Source organism: Ruditapes philippinarum, unplaced genomic scaffold (genome assembly GCF_026571515.1).
Source record: "Ruditapes philippinarum isolate M1 unplaced genomic scaffold, ASM2657151v2 ctg5992_1_1_1_1, whole genome shotgun sequence".
Classification (NCBI taxonomy): Eukaryota; Metazoa; Mollusca; class Bivalvia; order Venerida; family Veneridae; genus Ruditapes; species Ruditapes philippinarum.
In genome coordinates, this window is record NW_026866617.1 from 28,813 (window position 1) to 48,336 (window position 19,524).

Genomic DNA, 19,524 nt, shown 5'->3' on the forward strand with positions numbered 1-19,524 from the left:
ATCAATCACTTAATCTGCTTTTCAAGACTTTCTCATTTAAAAAAAAAACATCACACATAAAAAGAATACAGAACAATCATGTATTAAATACAATCAAACCTTTCAAACTTGAAGAGTAGTTTGCCAGTGAGATCATAAACATGTAGGTCAGTATCAGAACAGCAGTACAGGTGTTGAAGGTGGTAATCTAACTCTACCTTCTTCACCCAACTACCTCCTACATTTGGCAGTGTCTCTCTGAAAATGTAATGAATACAACTTCAACCTCCTGACTCACCAGAGTTTTATATATATTTTATCTGTAGTGTTATATATAAATTTCATCTAGTAAAATAAATACTTTTAAGGCCATAATGGTATCACTATATTAACTTCTTGGTTGTAGAAGGTAACATATCATCTTAACCATATTAAAGCAAAATTAGAAATGTGTTCATAAGACATGGATGTCGCAACATTCTGCTGCATTATCATAAAAAATCTGTACAATTACTAGTGCAAAGCAGTTATCCTTTCATAGTAACATGTCTGAATATGCTAAGTTTTTGCTAAATTAGGGGTCATTAATATGCTAATCTCTAATATAGTTGCAATGAATTACCATGGTGTGAAAATTCACAAGAGGTCAAATATTCTTATAAAGTTCATCAACAAATGTTAAAAAGTTTGTCCAAAGAAAGTTGGTTTGGAGTCTAGAAAAGTTAATCTATTTAGTTTTTCATTGGTTTCTATGGTATTAATCCATTCAATGTTCAAATAAAGACATCATGAAAGTTAAACAAAAGCTGTAGCAATGAAAGCAACACTAACTTGATTCTCAGTTCATAGTTGGCAAGAGGTTTCAGTTCTGTAAATGCTTTCCCTGCTGCTTGCTGGAACTGCCAAATCTACAAAAAAACAATTATCAAAAGGGTGTCTTCCTTTGAAAAAGTAAACTTTAAATTCTAAGGTTCAACTTATAAATATACAAACTGTCAAACATACTAGTTTTTTTAAGAAGTCAACTGGAAAACAGTTATTTGATGAATGTTTACGTATAAGTTTTTTATTTCTGACTTGTTACAACTTAAAATGAGTGATGAAGTTTGCTTTACAACAATTTACCAAAATGTCATATACATGTATCTACATTATATAAACAAGTACAACATGTAAAATAGGTTGATTTCTAGAAAAGAATGTGTCATGAGCAGATATGATAAGTGTACATACCTTTATTCCACCCACACCTCCCGTAATAAGTTCATCTCTAACAGGATTAAACAATATATATAATACAGATCTCATGTCAGTGTTCACAGAACACGTCTCCTCAAAGTCTCTGTTTAACACCTGTAAAAATAAAAATTTGATTTCTACATTTACATTCTCATTAACTTCTTAATCTTGCATGTTAAAATTTAAATATATTACAATAAAAAATAATTTAAGGGGAGCAGTGGCTTGGTGGTAATGTTGTCTTCCTCTCAACCCAGGAATCATGAGTTTGAGCCCTACTCTGGTCATGATCATGATCCCTCTTATGACACTAGTACTGGTTGAAGTTTCAGGAAGCAGTCTCTCGAAAGTGATTAATATAAGTTGCAAGGACTTGTTTTGCAATCGAGCTAAAACTGATAGCATAGAATGGGATCCTTGTAACATACTTGTGCCAACATTATTTTATTAGTTCAAAAAAAATTCAGATGTTTTCAGCTAATACTAGGCAAACAATCAGCTATATTACTTGTTAAAAATCTGCACAACAAATTAATAATTTTATTCACTACACAACTGCTTTCATTAACACTGAAAATAATTCATAAATTAAATGCAGATGCGTGTATATAATATATTGACATCACAGCTGTCCAATGAAAAGCACTGTTAGATTGTTAACATCACAGCTGTCCAATGAAAAGAACCATTACAAATGTTCAATATTCTAAAGATTCAACTACTTCAGAGAGAAAAGAGAGATTTACCTTTACGGAGAAATCTTTTCCGAGGGCAAAGTAACAGTTGTACTTTGGAGCATAGACTACATGCATAATGAGTCGATACTCATACTTAGGGTACTGTAAGGCCCTCCGTACTGAAATGTTTGAAAATAATTCATTAATGTTACCATAAACTTTGGAAAATATATTTTGTTAGTTTCAAACTCACCACTTCTTAAATTTATTACATGGTATATATAAAATTCATATTTTCATAATATGGACCTACATGTACTGTAAGCTTTTTTATTTATTAATCATTCAAACTATAACTTTTACTTAAGTGATGATTTAATTTGTATTGTATGTTTTATATAACTTATTTAAATAAATTGTATAGTAATACAAAATTCAGAACATTTATGGTTGTTCATTCCAGGTGTCCATTCTAAGTATGACAATGTTTTTACGATATTCAACAATTTGAGTTGATATTGTAACATTCAATATATAAATATCAAACAATCATATTTATATTTAACATATACAGTGGGGGTGGGTATAATGTTGTGTATAATCTTCCCATTGCCAATGTTCACAGACATTTCCAAAACTCAAGCTTTGACTTTTAAAGTGCTAAAACTTCTCTTATTACCAAACAAAAAATAGCTACTTTAAAGTGACTCCACTGAGGTTTTTTGACATGACGGGACAAGAAATAATTTTTTGATATTAAAGCTCCATTTGATGTTTAGACCAATAATATTTGTGCAAAATTTAAGATCATTCGCTAACTCTGTTTTTCCAGGATAATTACTCTAATTGTGACAATTAAATGACCCAAAATTGAAAAGCGTTTCAAATTGGGCAAAGAATATCACAAAAATATGATTTTCAATATATTTTGAGTATATTTCATATTTTGAGTATATTTCTTAATAATCTTTTGCATATCCAACTGTTTAAAGTGCACCAATGGATCTATGTAAAAAATTCAAATCTTATGTTCTTAGGATTTTGGACCACAGTGGAGTTCCTTTAATGTCAAATGACTTTTGAATAATATTTCAATATTTGTCTGCACAATGTAGAGAAAAGAAGTAGATTCTACATATTTTAAAGTCAAAGCCCTAGTTTCAGACTTTACACCAGGTCTTATACATGATAAACAGGACCACCCTATTGTATTATTACCATTCCAGAAACAAGAGGGCCATGATGGCCCTGAAGTCGCTCACCTGTATATAGGCCCCCGGAGCGGGGCCAGTTTAAATCACAGGGCTTTTATTTGAACAAACTTTGTAGACACCCATTAGAAGATGTTTCATGCTAAACATCTAAGGTCTAGCTGGTCAAGTTTTTTCTTTACACATATAGTTAAAAACAATGACACACCTGGGGCAGGGCCAGTTTTGACCCAAGGGCTTTTACAAGAACAAACTTGGTAGACACTCACTAGAAGATGTTTCATGCTTAGTATCTAAACTCTAGCTATTTGGGTTTTTTTCAAAGAAGATTTTTTAAGTTTTTGCTTTACACATATAAGGAAAATCAATGACCCCCTGGGGTTAGGCCAATTTTGACCCCAGGGCTCTTATTTGAACAAACTTGGTAGACATCCATTAGAACATGTTTCATGCCAAATATCTTAGCTCTAGCTCTTTGGGTTCTTTAAAAAAAGATTTTTTAAGTTTTTACTATATGCATATAGGGAAAATCAATGACCCCCCTGGGGCCGGGCCAATTTTGACCCCAGGGCTTTTATTTGAACAAACTTGGTAGACACCCATTAGAGGATGTTTCATGCTAAATATCTTAGCTCTAACTCTTTGGGTTCTTTAAAAGAAGATTTTTTAAGTTTTTACTCTATGCATATAGGGAAAATCAATGACCCCCTGGGGCGGGGCCAATTTTGACCCAAATGCTTTTATTCCAACAAAATTGGTAGACACTTTCTAGAAGATGTTTCATGCCTAATATCTAAGCTCTAGCTCTTTGGGTTTTTTAGAAGAAGATATTTAAAGTTTTTTCTTTTGGTTGCCAAGGCAACCAGAGTTCTGCATGGAATCAAATTCTTTGAACAATTTTCAAAGGTGACCACCAAAGGAACATTCCTGTGAAGTCTGGATGAAATTGGCTTAGTGGTTTATGAGAAGATGTCATTTAAAGTAAAATTTTACGGACGACGGACGGATGCCGGACAAAAAGCGATTACAAAAGCTCACCCTGTCACTTTGTGACAGGTGAGCTAAAAAAATCAGAACAATTTAGTCAGCAAGTAAAAGTTGGAATAAGATAAAGAATCCTGTACTGCATGGGATTCAAACTCAAAAATAAAGACAACAATCATCTAGACCACAAAGTTAAATAATTATATCATTGCTATAAATGTTGAAGGTCAAATTTATAATAATCAAGGTATGTGTGAACTTATAAAAAACATTCTGAAATGTTGCATACACTGAACAGTACATGTCTATAACAATATTTAATAGCATATATACACCTATGTGACACAATAATCAGAAACAAAAATCTTTTTAAAAAGATAGTCATTTTGTGACCAGTACCTACTATTAAATAGCTCAATATAAGGACCAACTTATAATGTTTGAATAATAAAAACTCATTTGAAACAATATAAGGAACCAATGTGATCATTAATCATAATGATAAACTCACTAAAGTTGCAACTTTTTTTAGCACATTTGTTCACAAAAATGCTTCAAATAATATATCAACTGACGAAGCTTATAAAGCAAAACATGTTTTGATATTTAAATTTGTGTTGGTTTTTGATCTAATTGTCCTATCAAAAAATATATCTAAAACAAATTTTTTGAAGGAAAAGATTCCTAATTAAATTTTCATAAAGATATGAAATACACTCCAAAACATGGGATATACAAATTACAAAACATACTCAGGGGCCATATGCAATATGTGAAATATACAATGCATACCCAGGGGCAATATACAATATGAGGAATATACAGTGCATACTTTGAGGCCATAATACAAAGGCACATACACATATATTTGATATGGTAATAAACACTGTGCACAACATTTAACCTCAAATATTACATGAAACATTTAATATAATTTATATTACATGCTTGAATGTCAGACATAATCCCCTTCGGACAAAATCCCCTTCGCCTACCCGGACAAAATCCCCTTCATGGGTGGACATAATCCCCTTCATGTTTTTGCAAGGCTGGACAAAATCCCCTTCACTACCCGGACAAAATCCCCTTGTTTCATAGGTTTCTAATGTATTATTATGCTCCATAAAAAATTGATGAATAATGAACTTTTGTTTTTTTATTTATAATTATGTATCAATAGTTAACCTTTATTTAGTTTAGAAGTTTTCATTAAAGTTATGGTAAATTATCAACTGCATAACACATATTTGATTAGGCAATTTCTTTAATTGTTTAAAATTGATTAGTATCAAAAACATTTTTTTAGCCAATAATTGTTTCATTGATTGTATAAGTTGATAATTCTAATTGATACATACAGAGACATAGATATCTATGTCTCTGATACATACTATCCATTGTTACAATTTGTATTGATGAATGAGTGATAATTTAATTTATTGTAATATAAATCCGTGATCAAACCAAGATCACTGTACTACTTGATTGATTGTTATGAATGCTTTAACAAAGCAATTTTAATGTGATTAAAATGTGCTAATTGAATGTGCTTTTCTGCTGAAATAATTTTTACTTATTTATACATTAAGATATTTACCACACAGCATAATGCAGTATGTCACTCTCTTAACCACTTTATAAACCGAGGGGGATTTTGTCCTAGGTAGCAATTTTATGAAGGGGATTTTGTCCACTTCAAAATTTCACACATGAAGGGGATTATGTCCACCCATGGAGGGGATTATGTCCAGATATACAAAAATGCATGAAGGGGATTTTGTCCGAAGGGGATTATGTCCGTACACCTACATGCTTATATGAGGACATTTTACAATGGTTATATGAAGGTATATAAACAGAGGTATTTAATCATTGGTGATATAAACTTCTTACTCTCAACAATTCTCATTCCTGTGGTATATAACAACAATATCACTCAAAATATATACTGTACTTAAATAATGAGCCCTGCCATGTGAAAACATAGCCATGATATAAGTTTCATGCTTTTTATTAACACAATATTTCATGGACACAAAATAGATTTTAGACAGCTATGAACTAACAATCATACTTTTTCCAATAAATCTAGATATACAAAGTTCCTTAGTAATCAAATGTTAACATCATTTAGCAGGGCTCATGTATAGAACAACACATTAAAAGTTGTAAATGTGTGCAATAGAAACCCATTCATTACCATTCCTGTGGTGCTGGAACTGAAATCATCAAAAATTTCTTCAAAAAGAAAAAAATCAAGAATGACATTTCTAGTTAAATGCATATACCTTCACCAAATGTGCATTGTACCATGATACATTCTATAAAAAGTACGTCCCAAAGCCATTAAAGAGTGAAGATTTACCAAAGTAGCGATGTCTAAGTGTGACAGTGGACTTCTTTTTTAGTGTTTTCTTCTTTGAACTATCATTGCTTACTATCAAGAAATAAGTTAACCACTTAAAAAAAACCGATCTTAACTCTTATACCATCTTATTAGTGCAGTAAGAGATTAACTCCTATTAAATTTTAATAGGAGTTAATCTGTTACTGCACCAAAGTGACAATATGGAAACATTATATTAAAACTGATTCATAAAGTTTTTGTTTGTGGTACTGTAAATTTGACCAAGAACCCGATATAGAGAATGTGAATTTATGTTTGAAACTTAGTACATAAATTATGCTTTAAACTTAGTACATAAATTATGCTTTAAACTTAGTACATAAATTATGCTTTAAACTTAGTACATAAATTATGCTTTAAACTTAGTACATAAATTTAATACAGTGCTTAAAACTTGATACACAACTAATCTGAACTTAATTATCATTTTGCTATTTTTGTCTATTTCTGAGACACAGTATTAAAGTTGTATATTTTTAAATTCCTTCTTTTCACTGACAAAGTCAATAAGGGAATTCTTTTTATCCCAAGACATATTTCGTGGGTGTTTTCATTTACACATATTAAAATCATTTAACAATCATTTTACAGATTTTTAAGCATTGAAATAAAAAATAAATGAAGTTACGGCATGTGATTGTATATTTATTAAGCCTATTAGCCCAGGACAGATGATATAGATTTCAGACATGGAGAAAATGAACAGATATTAGGAAAATCTCTAATCAGTATATCTACAAGAAATAGCAAGATTGACAAAAATAAACGTAAGATACAACCAAGTCATATGCCACTACATTGCTTAGCAAACTATCAAAAACAATTTTACAGTCTATATCAAGAGCTTATTCTGTATAAAACAGATTCTTAATTATTTATCATATAAATATCTTACAAGAATCTTCAGAATTCATTTTTGAAAAAAAAAACTTAAGACACCAGAAGCAGTTCTAATTCCAATTACCACTTTTTCATGTTATTTTATTCCACAATATTTAAAATGGTGCAATTCTTGAAGTTAATAATTCATGAAATGTTTTGAAAAAACTTTCAAACTGGCAGCTAATTTTCAAACGGGAACATGATCCACTGTATGGCTAATTCATGATTACATAGGTTAAGACACCTTAACCAACAGACACCTGCTGCCCTTAAACAAGCATACTAAGACCAATTGTTTTATCTAAGGTATAATCAATTTTGTTTTGCAAACCTGTAAACTCTCACCTTAACTTCCCAATGGGTTAATTACTCTAGTCAGACTTATATACTTACAAACATTCAATAGCTGAATAAAGTCAATGTATTTATTACTGTACAGAAAACTTTTATCTTATTTTGTTGGATGTTCAGCATTAAGCTGGTTGCTGAATATAGGTAAATGGTGTCATCTTCTGCATTATTTCAGGCAAAAGTCAACCTTCAACCTTTTTTCAGCTTACTGAATTGCTTTTCTACATCAGATACTAATATTACTAAAGTTTTCAGAACTCTCTGTGAAAAAAAAATTAGAAAATTAAATAAGCCGCGTCATGACAAAACCAACAAAGTGCGTTTGCTACCAGCATGGATCCAGACCAGCCTGCGCAGGGTTTGTAAGCGAACAGCATGGATCCTGATCAGACTGCTCGGATGCGCAGGCTGGTCTGGATCCATGCTGGTCGCAAACCCATTATGCTGGTTTTGTCGTGACACGACTTAAATCATAAAGGGATTCAGCAGTTGAAAATCAGCCATTTTATTATTTCAGGAGTTGAGGCCCTGCTGCAATCTATTTACGTACTTTTGCCAATAACCATTTGAATAGTGTATCCATGTTACAGATTTAAATAAATAAGTTTAACTTCTCTGTAATATAACGAAATGCTAACTAAACTTAACTTAATTTCGCTTCAACATAATTAAAGAACCTATTCTAGCAAGTATAGTTTCCAAAGAAACAGTAGCATTTTTCCGGCAATAGGTACATATTTATATGAACTGAAGATAATTTCTATTTTAAGATTACATCTTAGACCCTAGAAAAGTGCAACACTCCAGTGCAAGAATAAATACCTTGATTTAAATTAAATGTTTTAGGAGTAAGATCCTTGGTTTGGAGATAACCCATATCTGTAATAAGTTATTTCATTAAATGGTGATGAAAAAGTCATGAAAACATAAAAGAAAAAACATTTTCGAACCTGAGTCTAAAAATATTTTATAATATAACAGAAAAAACATTTTCAAACCAGTCTAAAAATATTTTATAATTTAAAAGAAAAAACATTTTTGAACCAATCTAAAAATATTTTATAACACTTTTAAACCAGTATCAAATATGTAATGTAAACTTTAAATTAGAACGGAAGTACTATATCATTTTTAAATCAATCTAAAAGTACATGTTTATAACAAGAACATTTTAAATCATTCTGAAAATAATGTAACATTCTGTAAACATTAGACCAGTCTTAAACTAACTTTTCGCCTGCCATTTGTCTTTGCCAACATTATAGAGCCGGGCCAGTTTCCAATCTGTGAAGTCTGCCCAGGCACTATATTGTTTTAAGCTCATCTTGTGTATTTTTATATTGAAATCCCTTAAAGATCCTGTATGTACGATGAAAGTGGTAAACTTTTTTTTTTTTTTTTTAATTGCGTTTATTTAAGGTCGCCGCCAGAAAGCCCATATGGGCGACCGTACACTCAAGTCGGGCCATCCTAGAGCGTCCCGCCGAGATTTTTTCGTCGATTTTTTTCCAGCTTTTATTGGTGGAGGAAGAATCCCAGGTGCCCCTCCGGGCATTATTTCAGACACGAGCGGGCACCTGGGTAGAACCAACGACCTTCCGTAAGTCAGCTGAATGGCTTCCTCACATGAAAGATTTCGACCTGAATAAGGATCGAACCTACAGCGGTGAGGGACCTGTGATCTCAAGTCAGCGACCTTAACCACTCGGCCACGGGGGCCCCCTGAGTGGTAAACCACACTAAGTGAAATTATATATACATACATAATTATGCAAAATAAAACAATTTTCAAACATCGAAGAATATGTAAAATATGTACTGCAATTATTTGTGAATATTATATGTAATCATTTAAATATGTGCATTCATTTCTTATTATAAAATTTGACTTGAACTTTATAGAAAATAAATTTTTTATTACCTCCCTTTTTACATGAAATGTTAAATTTGGTAATATCTTTATAAATAATTCTTTTTTGGAACATACAATATTGTTATATCTTAATTTGAGCATTATATTTATAATTTAAAACTTTAAAAAAAATTGTGTTACAGGATCTTTAATTAAAAGTCCCAAAATTAAAGCAGGTCATACCGGTTAATCATTATATTTTCAAACTAGTATGAAAAAAAATGATAACATTCTCAAACTACAATGGACGACTAAAAATATCTAGGGCACTTAAAAGAAATATTTTAAAATGTAGTAACTGGCATTATAAACAAAACAGGAACACAATGATATATAATCAGATAGCATAATTTAACTTGTAGATAAACATCTTAACATACAATGTGTAGTAATGACCATATTTTTTATTCTTACAACTGGGTCACTTAGATTTGGCAGAACATAAAAACAAAACAATAACGAGAACAAAAAAAAAACATAATAATGTTCTAAATCATATAATCATTATGATTCAGATTAATTAATACCATTCTTGTGTCGTCTGTTAATCCAGTAATGCTCTAACAAATTAATTTTTTTTTAAATATGAATCAATTTTGTAACTTTGCATCTGTTCAGAATAGGTCTAATTTTTTATAGTATGTCAATGAAAATTTATAAGTAAACAGAAAAGGAAGAGTGCATTAACAAGTGGTACTATTGTAAAACAATTTTAACCATATTTTGAAAATCTTCTTATAATACAAACGCCATAATTATAACCCCTTGACACAATAAAGTAAATTCATGGTAAGTAATAGTTACCGTACGAGGAATAGGTCTGCATAGTATTTACAGACCCGGGTGGCGATTTGAAGACCGAGAGAGCGTAGCGATCGAGGTTTTTAAAAGGCCACCGGGTCTGTAAATACTATGCAGACCTATTCCGAGTGCGGTAACTATCTTACCTACATGCTCTTTTGTTTTTCTATCCATACATCAGTATTTATTAATATTACTCACAAGAAACATATTACTTATGTACTTTATCATGTTTAAGAAAGCATTCCAAAGCAAAGCAAAGATACCATCCGCTACGCTCTTGTAATTCATTCGTTCACAAATCAGGTGTTATTTGAATATTCTCGTGATTTTCGTGGGGTTTCATTATGTAATAAGGTCAGGTAATGTACTTGTTGAGTTGAGTCACAGAAAATGAGTCGAGTAGGGAAAGGTAAGATCATTATTTTGATATTGTCAATATATGAATACATAACATATTAATAATATAAACAAACACTGAGGAAGATAAAAATGTTTTCTAATCATAAAAACGGAACACTTTATCTTTATATATAATAAATTTCATGGTAAATAGATGATCAGGCTATTTCTTATATAATTAAAATATACGATTTTTTCAAAGGAAAGTAAAAGACAGGGTTCTATGAATAAATATTAGTAATACATGTAGTTACACCGCCATGTAAGTTTGGTTTTGTTGCTGTTGTTTTTTATGATGGCTGATTTTAAATGTTCTTAGAATTTCATCCATGTTTTGATGAATTTTCTTTCCGTGTATTCTTAATTAGCATCATCCGTTATAAGACCGCATGTAAGCACGCGGTCTAGAATGGAAGCGCAAGTCGTATTCTTGGTACTGGTATACAAAATCCAAATTGTAATGTAAAAATAACTGGGAAAAAATGAGAAAAACGGTCTTATACTTAAGATGAACTATACTCTCACTGAAAGTATTATTTTAGGAAAGAAAGATGCAGAAGTTGACTTTGATTCGATATGCACCAATAATATAATCGTCGTATATATCCCTTAATGCAGAATTGTTAAAATAATGCAGGATTGTGCAAATTCAGACATAGTTGTGGAAATAAATACCGAAAACTAGTATCTTATGAAGCTATATAGTTCGGCAAATGTGTTAGGTATACCGAAAAGCAAAAGAAAGGATTAATGTGCGTTGTTATACTCATTAATATAGGCGAAACACAAAACTTCAACGCCAGAACAGTAGCCAGTTCGTTTTTCTCACAAATAATCTGGAATATAAGTTATGAGGGTCCTTACAGCCGTTTGCGCTAATTTATTTCGATTAATCTTTAAAATATATATCGACCCTTTTTCCTATTCAAAGTGGTCATTATCCCCCCCCCCCCTCCCCCACAATTCAGCGTTCTTTTACGGTGAATATTGTGTACTGTAATGCACGAGTTTCTCGACTTCACATGTTTTCTATTGTATAGAGAACAATAGAACAATAACCGGTCGGTATCTATTTGCAGACCTGTTAACCGGTCGGTAAGTGATTTACTAGACCGCTTTTAACAAAGGAGCCGGTAGGTAAGATTAAATCTGGTTAAAATCCATGTTTTATCAACATAACATGATAACCTTTCCATAGAAATTAAAACAACATTAGTTATTAGAAACCTAGATTTATACAATCATGTAGTTAAATCATTGATTCCAGCCTGAGAAAAAATCCCTTTATATCATTTTGAAAATGGTGTATAAAGACATTCACATTGTAGTTGACGTTAAAATAAAAATGCGAATTTCTACACATGTGATGTTGAAGATAGATATGAATAGGTAGTGGATATTTTAGTTTTATAATTTCAAAAGCCAGAGAAAAAAAATCTTTAAAAATTGAATTTATCAATGAAAAAAAAACAATCAAATTATGTAAAGGTTGTTTTCTCACACCAGTGGAAAGTTACTAGTATTACATCATAGTGAGTTAGTTAAATGAAATTTTAGTGTAAGTACATGTATTCAAATATAATTATAGAAATAAAGTTCTATAAGATATAAGCAACGATATGTGACAACATACCTCTAGGATCAACCAGATCACGTTTCCATGTTGTTATTCCCTTTGAATCCAATATAACAAACATTCTCATTCTACCATTGTAGGCCACTGTAATATCAAACAGTCATCACTCATATTACCAAACATAGACATTTGAGCCGCGTCACGACAAAACCAACAAAGTGCGTTTGCGACCAGCATGAATCCAGACCAGCCTGCACATCCGCGCAGTCTGATCAGGATCCATGCTGTTCGCTATCAGTTTCTCTACTTGTAATAGGGTTTGTAAGCGAACAGCATGGATCCTGATTAGACTGCGCAGATGCGCAGGCTGGTCTGGATCTATGCTGGTCGCAAACCTATTATGTTGGTTTTGTCATGACGCGGCTCATTTCTATCTCAAACTAAAACCTGATACAATTACTTAACCCTTGATAACCTATTGAATTTCTTAAATGGAATTGTCCAGGTTCTATTTTGAACTATCCATTATCAATTTTCGGGATATCATGATGAAAATATTACAGCCTATAGTACAGAGATCTAAACTGGTGGCAAAAACTAAACACTTTCAATTCCAGCAGCATAAATGTAAAGATATTACTTGACTGGTAACTTGTCAACATGGGAAACATTTTTAAATTTTAGTTCACTTTTGTTCAGGTACTGTGAATTCACTTATATTCATGGGCATGAGTTTCGTGGTTTTATCAAAATGGTTATTTTCATGCGTTGTTTAATTGGTGGATTTTCATTTTCTTTAAAATAAAAATAACATATTGCAAAGTAAATTACCCCAATTTGTAAGAACTATTCAGATTACAATCAACCTTCACCTTCCCAAATACAACAGTAAGTCTCAGTCTGATATACATATCATATGGTAAATACTTATAAAAGTTCCTGGTTTCAATTTGTATGAATGATTTTGATTTTCTGCATTAATTTATCTGTACATTTCTAAAATTAAATCCCTGAATTCAGACAGGGGTTAAGGGTAAATGGCTTTTCATTTAAATCAAATCAAGCATTACATGTCATCGCTCAAAACTGCAAACCACTAACAGATCTTAACAAGTCTAATTAGTATTGACTGTCAAACTAGCTGGATTTACAATCAAAATGTACTATGAATGTATATATATGTATATGTTTTAATTTTCAATTGTACTCATATGGTGTTTATTGATAGAAACTTGAACTAGAAATGATTCTTTTAAATACAGTGCAATGTCAATCCAAAGTTAAGAAGTCAAGAACAACAGTTTTCCATGATAGTTCAAGTTTAAAGTAGTCTTTTTATCTACATGATCTATACATTAAATGATTTAGAGAAGAATATTGAAGTGTCAAGAAAGTTATAATACTAATGCTTATGAAGCTTTGTTTAGTAAGGGTTTTATTATTTTTGATAATCCTGATCAAAAATAAAAGAGAAGTAACTTGATATTATGTCAAAGCTGTACATTGTTCTTACCTCCCATTATATCAGCATGTACACTACTATGCTCGTAAGTTGCTCTCGGCTGTATGCCATAAGGCACTGACGTATAATGTTCAGATATCTGTACATGTGGTCCATCACTCTCATCACTTATACTACTCAACATAGAAGCCACTGATTCCGAACGCTGCTGACTTTTTGACAGTGTTTCTTTGATCTTTTCAAAGACTGGATCTCTCTCCCTCATAGAGTCTCCTTCTCCCTCATCATAGAAATCATCACCCTCTTCCTCCTCAATGTTACTGAGGGCTGCATCAGACAGGGAGGCCGACAAATCAGATCTGAAATCAGTGATTATCATACAACTTACATTTTAAATTATCAGAGAATAAATCCTGTTGTTTTTTTTTCTTTGAAATACATGTTGTTATAATTTGTACACAACTTTTATGGGAATGGCATTTACTCAGGTCTTTTTCACTCTTTAACATAAACAAAATCATGATATTTTTCTTGCGCTGATGATGAGTTGCACTAAATTATTTTAGTACATGTATAAATGTTATGAAACTGTTTCTAATGTCAAACATTTTGGTAAAATTTAAACTTTAAGTTCAAAGGGGAAAGAAAAGATCATTTTTCATAACTTTAAAACGGTACTTTTCCTTTAGTTACTTGTACATCAAAATTTAATATAACAAAGGATGAAATATTGTAAGTTCTCTTATTTTGACAATCAAAGAAACTCAAACCTGTCATCCTCAAGGTCAGAGTCTCCGGGCAATTCCTCCACTGTTTCAAGGTTTCCAGGTGGCAGGCGGATAGGCCCTGGACTCGCATATGGATATGTCTGTGTAGCACCAGTCATCCTTACCAATCTCTTGTGTGGTATTGACAAGCAAGATGAAACCAGCAACTACATATTTCTGCTCAGTAGAAAAATCAACTAGCAAAATTTAATACAGTATGGTCTATTTTCAATCCAAGCATTTGATATTAAAGAAATGCAAAATCATTTTTAAAAGAAAACATATTTGAAGGTAAGAAATGCATGGTTTAATTTATATTTTCTATTCTCACTTTAGAAACACATCTACATTAGAGACTTTATTGTATGTAAGTATTGGTGCAAGAATCATTGTACATGTAGTTTCATCAGTCTTTACACTAAAACAGAATTTACTATAAAGTGATGTTTTAATTTCAACAGGATAGTCCCAGCCAATCAGTACAGATTATAACCGATTAAACTTTGAGGTGTTCAAGTTAATCTTAGAATTGACTGCTTCCAGCATTAATGATTTGGAATAAAGAGTCTTAGAACTCAACTTCACAACAGAGGGGTCTGACATTTTCACAATTGTCTGTATTTAATATATATATATATACTCGTATATGTGTATATAAAGCTCACAAATCACATTTTGAACTGTTCACGTCATAGCTTGCTATACCAGATGATATCAGAAGAAAAAACAACAATAAATAATCAAATATAATTATTATTCTCTTGTATAACTGTGCCGCTTCTTGTCTTTACAGTACACATATTTATGCTTCAAAGCATTGGTTGTATATTATCACATCTAATAGGGCTGCAAAACAACCTAGTCAAAATATACTGACGTGCCAAACCTAGATTCTGATATGTTTTTGTTCTGGGTCAGAATGAAGGGGAGAAATTGCCCACACACAAAATAGCGCAAAATATCTCATTGCATAGTACAGTTAGTTGGACGAGAAAACAACCAATGTTGGGACAATAAGAAAAATCCAATTAAGGTCATGGTGTTTCACCTTTATTTTTAATGTTTGGGTAATTAAGTACTTAATCAAATTTTAATAGCGTAAATGCAACACAATTTTCATATGTGACCAGTGGCTCTAATTTGATTGTATTAGGTTCAACTGAAGAAGGCACCTTGCATTTGATCCCACATCTCTGGGTTTATGGTTTTAGCAGACATGAAAAATGATGTGGTCATGTCAAACTCATAGTTCTGTGGCATTAAAATGAAATTTTACCATTTGAATGTCACTAAGTGATGACCTATAGGGTTAAATAATCCAAGTCAGAGTAACAGCTATCTGTCAATCTGATACACAATAACATGTATAGTACTCCCTGCGGGTACCGCGTCCTTGTCCATTCCGATGTAATCAGAAAATATGTTTCTTTACACATTGAATGCCACCAAATACTGTTTCCACCATTACAGTGAAAGTGGGAGTGCTGCTTTTTGTGAATTTGGATAGAAATTGTTAGAATTTTTTTCATTTCAAATAAATTCTGTCATTGATAGGAAAATCCAAAGCTGCCTGTGTGCTGAAAAAACTTCTTTATTTTACCCCATATTTAATGGTTAAACTTATAATTTCATGTTCTGACAAGTGAAGGCGTCTGCTGAAACTGTAAAGACAGCATATTCTGTTACAAAAAATTATACTGAAGCCAAAAAGGGCCATCAATTAACATACCACGGTACCATAGTGCTCTCCATATAAGCTCCTATTCTAAACATGGCTAACGGACCATAGATGTTTCTAATTAAAATCATTGAGTTATTCTATGAATGACATGTGTATTTTAAAGTCAAGATGCAACAGCTAAACACAATTCAATAAAATAGTAAATATAAGTTCTATTTATTTGTACAGTTTGCTGGAAATAATAAGAACAGTGGTACCATAGGGGACCATCCTATGTTTTAATTTTATTTTTAAAGTCGTCTCTAAAATATAGGCACTAGAAGTAGAATTCCAGTCATTTCAAATGACAGGTAAAGGCTAATTAGAATAGAAGGTTCAATATCAGAGTTCTGAGTGCATTAAATATGTTGTTCTGCATCACTTTTCATTAAATTCTATTTTTCACCTTTTAAAAAGAAAAAAATCGCCATTTGCCTGTTGCAGTTCTTTTGTGCACTTTATACAATAAAAGCACAAGTCAAACGAGTTCAACAACCATTATAAGATGAAATTGGGAATGATGATTGTGTTGTGATCTACTACTGTCCTTATCATTACCTGTCATTCGATATTTTCGCAAAAATATATGATAATTCCAAATCCTTCTTTTTGTTTACTGGTAGCAACGATCAAAGAAAGACAACTCTTGTATGTCACTATAAGAATGAATTGTTGTAAAAATCACTATGACATACCACTAAATAATTTGGCGCGGCAATGAGGTAATGCGCCACTAAATAGTTTGTGGTGTTTTTTTTTTTTAGATAATTTTTTAATTTGAATAATTTTTAGAAACAAGATTTCTGAATGTGTTTGTTAAACACAAATGCCCCGACTCATATTCTTGTCAATAACAATATTTCAAATAACATTTACCCATTTACTCAGTTAATGATGGAAAATAGTAAAAACACAGTTAGGCCTATATTACTAAAATGACAGAGTCATGGCATTTTGTAATTATGAAAAATATAAGTTGGCAAGTCATTTGCTATGACTTGTGATGAAGTTGTAAAAATATTCAACTTTATCATATATAAAATTAGTTTATAATAAAGATTGTTGACAGGTTATATGGCCCTATATATACCGTGAGTGAGCTACATGTATAATTATGTAAATATAACCCGAGCCGCTAGGCGAGGGTTATATTGCAAACAGCCATTTATATATGGCCATATAACCTGTCAACAATCATTATAACGAATTTATATTACAGCAAGCATCAATTTTTAGAGAAAAAGTAAGATTTCTTCATGAATCGACAGCAGCCCGGTGTATATAAAACTATATAAACATCACGATTATCCAATGAAAAGAGATGTTACAAACGTGGAGTATTATAAATTTATATATCCATGTAAATGCAAGACTTTACCTTGAACCCAGCGACCCAAAACTGCATCCGAACTCAATTGACCACCATAGGTATGTTCCTTATAAGTATGAGACATTGGTAAAAAAACAAAACAGCAAAGGCTGCATAGAAAAATTTTTACAAATCTATTTTTAGCACTGGTGACCTTGTCACAATTGACCTCTAACTCAATCCAAGAATTGAGCAAGTTATCATCCTTTCAAATATCAGTCAATAATAAAAATAAATTATGAAATTTAACAAAGAGCAATAAGACAATTGGATAAAAAACCAACACAAATTAAGTATCAAAACATGTTTCGCTTTATTCAGCAATAACTCAGAAATAAAGAAATGCAGAGTAACTATTCTTATGCACTGCACTTCGGGTCATTATAATAAGCATGCATACCAAGTTTGGAGTCAATCCGACTCAAAGTGACTGACTTATGCTCTGGACAAGCTTAAGGGGACGCCGACACAGATACCAGTGACAAATGTAACACCTATATGTCGCCTTTTTCAAGGCGACACAATAAAAGAACCATACATAAGACACATTATTGCTGACCAGTGAAAGTGTTAAGATGCAGTTATCTGAGATAATATACATAGATATTCAGGTTGTTAACCCTTACATTATGAGGCCCTTTTGTAGACCATAGTCAATAATATATTGCCATTTAAAATGTTTGACCCTGGCTAAAAAATTTTTTTTTTGTAAATCCCCAAAGGGGCTCTAAAATTTCTTAAGCTTGAACTCTGTTCACACTCATACTGTGAATCATGAGTATATAATCTAAACACTTGGATTGTGTAAATTTTTGACCTTGACAAAAAAAAAACTTATCAATTAAGCATGTGACATATCATTACTATAGATTGTGTTTGCTGCCAACCTACTGATCTTTTATCATTCCTGCTGATTTAGGGTAAGACTGTTTCCACGGGTCTGGTAATATTACTTTTCCTGTCAACACAATTCATAATGTGGTTCCAAAAAAAAGTCTTTTTTAAATATGTAATCCGTCAGCTGTATTTGAATTTGGAGCACAAAGTAAAAACTATTTCTATGTGCATTAACTTTTAGCCTGCTGGCGCCATCTGCGTCAAATCATGTGACCACATCCATGCCATATCTGATCACTTTCCTGTCTATACATGTACTTATATTTTGAAAATTTTCTTATAATCAGGAATGGTTTTGTCTAGACTGAAATATGAACAAGTCCAATAAAGACAAGAAGCGCCGCAATGCGACAAAAACCAGGTTTTCAACGACCAAGTTTTGATGTGACAGCAATCAATAGGTCAAAGTGCACTGAAGTTATTGAGTAGAAGCTGAAAATTCTATTGTAAGCAAATGACCTTGACCTTGCTCCCAGATATCTAAGTGGCAATCCAAAGCTGCCACACAGCAAGTTTGGTGTCAAAAGGTCAAAGCAAACTCAAGTACTAACATGAAAACAAAATACATTAACCTTGATCACAGACACCTTTGTAGCAATCCAAAGCTGCCTCTTGATATAAGCTACCCATTCATCAAGTTTGGTGTCAATAGGCCAAATCAAACTAAAGTTATTGAGCAGAAACTGAATTTCTATTTTTAGTATCAGTGACCTTGGCCACTGACACCTGGGTAGCAATCCAAAGCTGCCTCTTGATATAAGCTACCCATACACCAAGTTTGGTGTCATTAGGCCAAAGCAAACTAAAGTTATTAAGCTGAAACTGAATTTCTCTTTTAGAAACAGTGACCTTGACCTTGATGACAGATGCCTAGGTAGCAATCCCATG

At 32.0% G+C, this 19,524-nt stretch overlaps 1 protein-coding gene across 1 annotated transcript in view; it reads right to left on the reverse strand.

The window, feature by feature from the left end:
- Positions 1 to 17,019, reverse strand: part of LOC132733081 (uncharacterized) — a gene marked incomplete at its 3' end in the record, with an annotated part of 41,819 nt that extends 24,800 nt beyond the window's left edge. The window contains 9 exon segments of the mRNA XM_060719676.1: positions 100 to 237; positions 811 to 887; positions 1,213 to 1,332; positions 1,965 to 2,074; positions 5,984 to 6,001; positions 12,479 to 12,565; positions 13,935 to 14,242; positions 14,654 to 14,827; positions 16,929 to 17,019. Of these exon segments, the coding sequence (XP_060575659.1) occupies positions 100 to 237; positions 811 to 887; positions 1,213 to 1,332; positions 1,965 to 2,074; positions 5,984 to 6,001; positions 12,479 to 12,565; positions 13,935 to 14,242; positions 14,654 to 14,769 (974 nt within the window).
- Between the last annotated feature and the right edge of the window lie 2,505 nt (positions 17,020 to 19,524).